This window comes from Epinephelus fuscoguttatus, linkage group LG7 (assembly GCF_011397635.1).
Source record: "Epinephelus fuscoguttatus linkage group LG7, E.fuscoguttatus.final_Chr_v1".
Taxonomy (NCBI): domain Eukaryota; kingdom Metazoa; phylum Chordata; class Actinopteri; order Perciformes; family Serranidae; genus Epinephelus; species Epinephelus fuscoguttatus.
The window spans coordinates 2,291,637-2,301,593 of record NC_064758.1 but is presented as its reverse complement, the minus strand read 5'-3'; the positions used below and the strand labels follow the sequence as shown (position 1 = coordinate 2,301,593).

General features: G+C 40.2%; 1 protein-coding gene across 1 annotated transcript in view; it reads right to left on the bottom strand.

Annotated features, from left to right (window-relative positions):
• Window positions 1-2,928: 2,928 nt before the first annotated feature.
• Window positions 2,929-9,957, bottom strand: part of LOC125891528 (ephrin type-B receptor 2-like) — a 93,755-nt gene continuing 86,726 nt past the window's right edge. Inside the window, exons 9-11 of the mRNA XM_049580883.1 lie at window positions 4,293-4,360; window positions 3,992-4,114; window positions 2,929-3,194 (exon numbers count right to left, since the gene is read on the bottom strand). Of these exons, the coding sequence (XP_049436840.1) occupies window positions 2,929-3,194; window positions 3,992-4,114; window positions 4,293-4,360 (457 nt within the window). The remainder of the gene's footprint in view (window positions 3,195-3,991; window positions 4,115-4,292; window positions 4,361-9,957) is intronic.

The window sequence follows — 9,957 nt, the reverse complement described above, 5'->3', positions numbered from 1 at the left end:
ACTTCTCTGACAGAACCAGCACTGCGTTTTTCCGTGGAAAGAGCTTCCTTCTTGCGTCATCTACCTTGGTGCAGGTGCTGGTTCTGTCAAAGAGAAGTATGACAAACCTCTCAATAAGGCTCATTTCATCATCGAGGAACTCCTTTGGTCCACTTGCCAGCGTCAGTAGTGCATCTGTCAGTTCTGGCAGTGACTTCCATGTTGACCATGCTGCCTTCTTTCCATGTCAAGCAAAGCTGGCCGCCCATTCACATCCATTCATTTTTTGGATGAGAATTACGTGAAAACTGTGCAACCGATTTTCACAAAACTTGGTGGAGGCATGTAGCATGGTCCAACTTAGAAGCCATTACATTTTGGAGTGGATCCAATTAACAGGACAGGTCCATGGGCAGGTAGGATTCAATTACCTGCTGTGGCCACCAGGGGGTGAGTTTCTGATGCCCCAATATCCAGATTTGTTCTAAATATATTTGTCAACACATCTGCCAAATTTGGTGCTTTTATCACAAAATTGAACGATTCTAGAAAAATACTGAGCTATGCTGCCCCACTAATCTGGCAAATGATTAAAATATTTTCATTTTTTGCTTTTTAAGGAGCAACACAGGAAGACAAGCCAAAGAGGAGGCTGTAAACTGTGAATGAGAAGCTAATAAAACGTTTTTTAAAGCTCTTGTTCTGTTCTATTACATTTTTATAAAGCTTTTTCCACTTTAATATGCCTCTAAATTATATTTGTGGCACTAAAAACATGAAACAGCACCTATAGGATAGCCAAACCATTCCATGGCAGTAACCACTGGCAACCATTTTTGGTTGGTTGGTTGGTTGGTTGGTTGGTTGGTCGGTTGGTCGGTCCACAAAGCTTTTCTTGAATAATTCAAAAAGTACTTGACCAAAAATATTTGAAATTTGCATCCTGCAAGTAGAGACCATGAGTAACTATGCCAGAAAAAATGACCAGGATTCATTCATAGGTGGCGCTATACTAAGCATTTCAAAATGAAAATTTTGCTTTTCTTGAGGTTGTGTGTATGCATGTTGTGTGGATGCATGCATGTATGAGGTCACAGCTATTGCGAATGTGCGCTTGTTCTTAATTTAATGTGAACTGTGAGTGTGTCTAACTGTATTCTTCTTAATTTAATACATATTTACATTTTTAAAATATTGTAATGAATCATTTAAATATTTTTGATTAATTTTATCGAATAAATGGTTGCTATGGCAATTATGGTGCATTTTTGCGATGCCCCAATATCCAGATTCATTCAACAATGAGTGTACCCAATTTGGTGCTTTTATCACAAAATGAATGATAGTTTAGCTATGCCACCCCACTATTACAAACTATCGCCCTGTATCTCTTTTACCTTGCTTTACAAAGATTTTGAAAAATTTATATGCACCAGAAATTTAATGCATTTAAATGAAAATACCATCTTATAAGAGCATCATATAAGATGTAGGAGGGATAATTCTACTTTTATGGCACTTTTTACAGCTTGTGGACAAAATGCATACAGTGAATGATAATAAATTAATAATAACAAATTTGCACTTGGTATATTTTTTAGATATCTCTAAAGCATTTGACACCATTAATTATGATATTTTGATAAATTAAAACACAATTCCAAGGTGATACACTGAAGTGGTTGAGGAGTTACATGAGTGAAATAGAGCAAAATGTATCTATAAATGGATGTGCTTCAAACACTGTTCATAAAGCATGTGGCGTACCACAAGGATCTATTTTTAGAACCCTTATTATTTCTCATTTACATTATTGATTTTTCAGTAGTTTGAAAATGTTCTTTTCCCATTTTGTTTGTGGATGATACAAACATGATTTTATCACACACTGACTTACACACTCTCATAATAAACACAAGTGAGGAAACGGTAATTGTGGCAAGATGGTTTCAACTCAATAAACTCTTAAATGTTAAAACATCAAATTTCATCATATTTGCTTCAGTGTTGATCTGTTCTGTACGACATTTATTGCATGTCTGTCCTTCCTGAAGAGGGATCCCTCCTCAGTTGCTCTTCCTGAGGTTTCTGCCATTTTTTTCCCTGTTAAAGGGTTTTTTTGGGGAGTTTTTCCTTATCCGCTGTGAGGGTCCAAAGGAGAGAGGGATGTCGTGTGCTGTAAAGCCCTCTGAGGCAAATTGCGATTTGTGATATTGGGCTTTATAAATAAAACTGAAATTGAATTGAAATTGAAGTAGCACGAGGTATGATAGGGACTATTCTGGCCTGTCATAGATGGAAAAGAAATTTCTCTCACACTCGTTCTTTAGTCATTTTAGTTGATAAAAACTTAAAATGGAAAACACATACTAATTTTATTTGTAACAAAATTTTAAAGTCACTGGGGATCATAAGCAAACTACGAAGTTTTGTAAATGTTTATTTACTTTATATTATTCCATTATTTATCCCTATCTGATTTATGGTAATATTGTTTGGGTTAATACAAACCCCACAAATCTACATAAACTTTATTTATTACAAAAACAACTGCTGCCAGATGAGAGGATGTCTCCTACATATGCCTCAAATACATAACGTTAATCACTTTGTTCATTCAGTGGCAACTGATAATATCCATCCATTTATTAGCTCCTGATTCAAATACAGGATTTTTTGTTTAAAACAGGTAAAAATATTTTTGATGAAACAGTAATAATATTAACAATAGCTTATTTATGTATCAGTTATCAATATTGCCATATTTAGCACTCAAAGCATGACCTCAGACACCATTTATCACTGACTAAATCTGACCCTGGTGTAATGTAGGCACTTATGCTCATTAGCAGAACTTCCTGCATATTTAACACTTGTTCTGTAGTCTGTGACTTGCTTTGAAAAAGACAGTCGTTCATGATGAGTGCTTCGAGGCAACTCAGTCATTATTTAGTGTGTCTTCTTTACCCTGAGGAAGGAGTCGAGGGAGCCGTTCTCCATGAACTCAGTGATGATCATCACAGGGCTGCTTTTGGTCACTACCCCCTCCAGATGGATGATGTTGGGGTGGTCAAACTGACCCATGATGGATGCTTCGCTCAGAAAGTCCCGCCTCTGGCGTTCAGTGTAGCCTGCCTTCAGCGTCTTGATAGCCACCAGGATCTCTCTTTTCCCAGGCAGCCGCAGGTTTCCGCTGCACACCTCCCCAAACTCACCTGACAGAAGGACAAGAGAATTCAGTGAAGAGTGAAGAGTGAATGGCATTTTAGAACAGCAGAGTTAAACTGATCATGTCTCAATCTAAAACTTGTAGCTACTGCTTTAATATTTAAAAGAAAGAAAAACAAATCTGAGTAACTGAACTAGAAGTAACACTATCAGAGTTTTCTATGAAATAATCTTGACAGGAATGATACATTAAATTGAGCAAAGCATTAGTTCAGGCCACAATGTCAAGCTCTGCTCACATCCCAGCTACATCAGCTGATCTCAAGCAGCCAAATCAACTGATAGAGCAGCTGACTGATGGAAGGTAGTCAGATGATAGATAACATGCTTTTCTTCTATGTTACCAATTAGCAAATCTCATTCAGGGCGCCTTATTTCAACTGCTTTGACCTGCGTACTCTTGCTGCTTCCTTTGCAAGCCACTTGGCGACGTGCCTTCACCCCAGCTCCTCCTTTTCACGTTGTGATTGACTTATCAGTGTCATTTTTGTTTGTCACTGATTCTTGCTCTGCTCTGTTCCTGGGGTCTTTCCTGCTGCTCTCTCTGCCTCAGGCTTTCCTCATACACACATGGAAGGGCGGAGAGGTGTGCTCTCTCTGCCTTAAGGCTTTCCACATAGGCGCATGTGTTTTCATCCCATTTGATAATGTAACATGGATATGATAAGGCATGCCCTGATGTACTAAGCAGTGAGTACCCTCAGAGCCCTGCTTTTTTTCAGTCCTAACCTGCTTTCTCTGATACCTGATACCATTTTCTTTCTCATGTACTGTTTTTCTTTACCTGCACCAATAACTTGTTCAATCTTGACACAGGAAATATCAATCTCCTTGGCAAACTCTCTGACTGCTTCATTAGGGTCTTCATATGTGAAGGGATCAATGTAGATCTTCATTCCTGGTGACACTTCAACAGAAAGATAGAATAGACATCAACAGCTATACACACTACAAGCCGAAACATAACACCACAGGGCAAAAAGGAGCTGCATTTTTTACAGACTCTACCAAACCGAAACCTGCTATATGTAACATCAGTGTAAAGTGATAACAGGACAGTGTGCACAGTTAAAAGTGTTACTTACTGTGACCACTGGTGTAATGTTGGAGTTTGTCTGTGTACTCTGATTCCGTTCTGTCAGAACTTCTCCTGCTGGGGACAAAAACACAGAGGCCTCCATGATCACATGCACTGTGCACCTCCATCCACTGATGAAGACCATGTGATATGGATGAAGCTCTGGAAAAGCTGGTAGGTGGACCTTGAGTTACAATTGTATTTTTAAACACACATACAGTGGGGTTTAATACCAGTGAAGACAAATTTCTGTCAGATGCACAGTTTTGTTCTAGCCTTGCTTGGTAGTTTTGGTTGTGCATAGTTGCTGTTGGACGTGCTGACGTATTGCGGTAAGCGAGTTGTGTCATTTCCAGTGTTTCTGTGACAGCGTCTCTGTACTGCTCTGGTGAATTCCACTTGCCTGCTTTCTCACCTCAGTTGCTTTAACGCTGCTTTTACGTCTACTTCAAGTCATAACCCACACTGGTTCTGTTTAAGCACTTATAGCTCTCCTCCTTTCTATGACTTTCTCGCTAATCTCTTAGCTGTTGTTTGCACGCTCTTAGCCTTGTTAGCTACATTAGCTTAGCCATGGCTTCTCCTTCTCCTGCTCTTTCTTGCCCGGTGTGTCAAATGTTCAATTATGCCTCTGCCTCCTTTAGCGACAGTGGTAATTGTAACAAGTGTAGCTTATTTGCTGCGTTGGAGGCGAGGCTTAGTGAATTAGAAGCGCGGCTCCACACCATGGAAAACCATTCAGCAGCTGCGGTAGTTAGCCAGTCCCCTGTAGCCGGTGCGGAGCCACACAGCATAGCCTTAGCCTCTGCTAACTGTCCTCCGGTAACTCCCGTTCAGCCGGGAGGTTGGGTCACGGTCCACCAGAAGCACAGCTCCAAGCTGAAGCCCACGGCTCACCACCAGCCTGTTCACGTTTCCAACCGCTTTTCCCCACTCAGCGACACACCCGCTGAGGATAAAACTCTGGTTATTGGCAGCTCTATTCTGAGAAACGTGAAGTTAGCAACACCAGCGGCCATAGTCAAATGTATCCCTGGGGCCAGAGCGGGCGACATTGAATCTAATTTAAAACTGCTGGCTAAAGCTAAACGTAGATTCAGTAAGATTGTTATTCACGTCGGCAGCAATGACATCTGGCTACGCCAATCGGAGGTCACTAAAATTAATATTGCCTTGGTGTGTGAATACGCAAAAATGATGTCGGACTCCGTAGTTTTCTCTGGACCCCTCCCAAATCTGACCAGTGATGACATGTTTAGCCGCATGTCATCATTTAATCGCTGGCTGTCCATTTTTTCTCCATTTTTCTTTCTGGGGAAAACCTGGTCTTATTAGGAGAGACGGTATTCATCCCACTTTGGATGGAGCTGCTCTCATTTCTAAGAACCTGGCAAATTTTATTAGTAATTTAAACCCCTGACAACCCAGAGTTGAGACCAGGACAGAGAGTTGCAGTCCTAAACGCCTCTCTGAGCTTCTAGTTCAGTTACCCAGCCATAGTTTTAATAGTTTTATACAAACGGTGTCTGTCCCCCGACCGCCTAAATTATTTAAATCTAAAATTAAACAAAGAGGAGTTGTGCATAACAACCTCATAAAAATTAAAACCTCTTCTGTGACAGAAAGACAAAACAGGAGAATTAAATGCGGACTGTTGAATATCAGGTCTCTATCGTCTAAAGCAGTGTTAGTAAACGAATTAATATCAGATAATCATATTGATTTACTCAGTCTCACTGAAACCTGGCTGTGTCAAGATGAATATGTCAGTCTAAATGAGTCCACTCCTCCCAGTCATAATAATACCCACATTCCTCGAGGCAGCGGCCGAGGAGGGGGAGTTGCAGCCATTTTTAACTCTAGTCTGTTAATCAGTCCTAAACCTAAACTAGATTATAATTCATTTGAAAGCCTCATTCTTAGTCTTTTACATCCGACCTGGAAAACCTCGCAGCCACTTTTATTTGTTATAGTGTACCGTGCTCCTGGCCCGTATTCTGAATTTTTATCTGAATTCTCAGAGTTTTTATCCAGTTTAGTTCTTAAATCAGATAAAGTTATTATTGTAGGCGATTTTAACATTCATGTTGACGTTGATAATGACTCCCTGGCTACCGCGTTTATCTCATTATTAGACTCCATTGGCTTCAGTCAGGGTGTACATGAACCCACTCATTGTTTTAACCATACCCTCGATCTAGTTCTGACGTATGGAATTGAAATTGATAACCTAAAAGTCTTTCCACAGAATCCCTCGCTATTGGATCATTATCTGATTACTTTTGATTTCTTTTACTCAATTACACGCCACTCAGCAACAGTTACTATACTAGATGTTTATCAGATAGTGCTGTCGCAAAACTTAAGGAAAAGAGTACTTCGTTAAATTCAATACCAATACCTTCAGTAACAGAGGTTTCCCGTGCCGACTTTAACCTCTCCCGAATTGATCATTTTGTTGATAGCACCGTAGGCTCGCTACGAACAACGCTCGACTCTGTAGCTCCTCTTAAAAAGAAGTTAAAAAAGCAAAGAAAGTTCGCTCCTTGGTATAACTCTCAAACCCGTAAGTTAAAACAAATAGCGCGAAAATTTGAAAGGAACTGGCGATTAACCAAACTGGAATAATCTCGTTTAATCTGGACAGACAGTCTGAAAACTTCCTCCGCAATGCCAGAGCAAACTATTACTCAGCTCTAATAGAAGACAATAAGAACAACCCCAGGTTTCTTTTCAGCACTGTAGCCAGGCTGACTGAGAGTCAAAGCTCTATTGAGCCTTGTATTCCTTTAGCCCTTAGCAGTAATGATTTTATGAGCTTTTTAATGACAAAATTCTAACTATTAGAGGCAAAATTCATGACCTCCTGCCCTCAGATAGTACCTATCTAACCTCAAACACAGCTGTAAAATCTAATGTATATTTAGATTGCTTCTCCCCAATTTCTCTTCAAGAATTGACTGTAGTGATTTCTTCATCCAAATCATCAACATGTCTCTTAGACCCCATCCCAACTAGGCTACTTAAGGAGGTCTTTCCTTTAGTTAACACTCATATATTAGATATGATCAATATATCCTTATTAACAGGCTATGTACCACAGTCTTTTAAGATAGCTGTAATTAAACCTCTACTAAAAAGCCCACCCTGGATCCAGAGGTGTTAGCCAATTATAGACCAATATCTAATCTTCCCTTTATGTCAAAGATCCTTGAGAAAGTAGTCGCAGACCAGCTGTGTGATTTTCTCCAGGATAATAATTTATTTGAGGAATTTCAGTCAGGATTTAGAGTGCATCATAGCACTGAGACAGCTCTAGTTAAAATTACAAATGACCTTCTGATTGCTTCAGACAAAGGACTCGTCTCTGTACTTGTTTTATTAGATCTTAGTGCGTTTGACACAATTGACCATCAAATTCTACTGCAGAGACTGGATCACTTAATTGGCTTAAAAGGTTCAGCACTAAGCTGGTTTAAATCTTATTTATCTGATCGTTTTCAATTTGTTGACCGTTATAATGAACCATCCTTACGTACTAAAGTTTGTTTTGGAATTCCGCAAGGTTCTGTGCTCGGACCATTCCTGTTTACTCTATATATGCTTCCTTTAGGTAACATCATTAGAAATCACTCTATAAATTTCCATTGTTATGCGGATGATACTGAGTTGTATTTATCAATGAAGCCAGAAGAAAGCAATCAATTAACTAAACTCCATAATTGCCTTAAAGACATAAAAACTTGGATGAGCACCAATTTCCTGATGTTAAATTCAGACAAAACTGAAGTTATTGTTCTTGGCCCCAAACAACTCAGAGACTCTTTATCTGATGACATAGTTTCTCTAGATGGCATTGCTCTGGCCTCTGCCACTACTGTAAGAAACCTCGGAGTAATATTTGATCAAGATTTGTCTTTTAATTCTCATTTAAAACAAACCTCACGGACTGCATTTTTTCATCTGCGTAATATTGCGAAAATTAGGCCTATCAAAGATGCAGAAAAATTGGTCCACGCTTTTGTTACCTCAAGGCTGGATTACTGTAACTCTCTATTATCAGGTAGCTCTAGTAAGTCCTTAAAAACTCTCCAGCTAATTCAGAATGCAGCAGCACGTGTACTAACAGGAACTAAGAAACAAGATCATATTTCTCCTGTTTTAGCTTCTCTGCACTGGCTCCCTGTAAAATCCAGAATTGAATTTAAAATCCTACTGTTAACTTATAAAGCTCTAAATGGTCAAGCTCCATCATATCTTAGAGAGCTCATAGTGCCTTATTATCCCACCAGAACACTGCGCTCTGAGAACGCAGGGTTACTCGTGGTCCCTAAAGTCTCCAAAAGTAGATCAGGAGCCAGAGCCTTTAGCTATCAGGCTCCTCTCCTGTGGAATCATCTTCCTGTTACGGTCCGGGAAGCAGACACCGTCTCCACATTTAAGACTAGACTTAAGACTTTCCTCTTTGATAAAGCTTATAGTTAGGGCTGGCTCAGGCTTGCCCTGTACCAGCCCTTAGTTAGGCTGACTCAGGCCTAGTCTGCCGGAGGACCCCTCTATAATACACCGGGCCCCTTCTCTCCTTCTCTCTCTTTCTCTCTCTCTCTCGTATCCTATTACTGCATCTAGCTAACCCGGCCATTCTGGATGTCACTAACTCGGCTTCTTCTCCGGAGCCTTTGTGCTCCACTGTCTCCCAGATTAACTCATACCGCAGCGGTGCCTGGACAGCGTGACGTGTGTGGTTGTGCTGCTGCCGTGGTCCCGCCAGATGCCTCCTGCTGCTGCCATCATTAGTCATTAGTCATACTTCTTCTGTTATTATACACATATGATTATTGTCACACATGTATACTGCCAGGTATTAATACATACTCTCAACATATTGTACCACAGTAGCCAGAACTATAACGATAATATTATTACTTTCATTAATGTTGTTGTAAGCTACTGTCATTACCTGCATCTCTCTCTCTCTCTCTCTCTCTCTCTCTCTCTCTCTCTGTTTCATTGTGTCATATGGATTACTGTTAATTTATTATGCTGATCTGTTCTGTACGACATCTATTGCACGTCTGTCCGTCCTGGAAGAAGGATCCCTCCTCAGTTGCTCTTCCTGAGGTTTCTACCGTTTTTTTTTTTCCCCGTTAAAGGGTTTTTTTTGGGGAGTTTTTCCTTATCCGCTGTGAGGGTCTTAAGGACAGAGGGATGTCGTATGCTGTAAAGCCCTGTGAGGCAAATTGTGATTTGTGATATTGGGCTTTATAAATAAAATTGATTGATTGATTGATTGATTGATTGTGATTTTGACTGTTAAAAAGTGAAAGGAGATGTGCAGTAGGGTGTGTTTGTGGTACAATTTTACTTGTAATAGGAATCTGTGCTATTCTATGCTTTCTCCATGCCTTTGTAAGAGATGTGCACATGAACAAATGCTGATGTGATGAGGATCTGGATCATTCCCTGTTCCATTCCCAGGACAGGCTATGGTGAACATGTTCCATGTCAACAATGTTCCCAGATGTTTTGTCACCTTAAGTCCAAAACACCAGCAGCAAACACCAAGCATCAAAAATCAAGCCGCTATTATTTTCAAAGTACAACCCTAGACTGGTGGTGGCTAGGCGTTTGTCTGCGCTCCTGGACGTGCTGCCATGTGGTACTTCATGCTA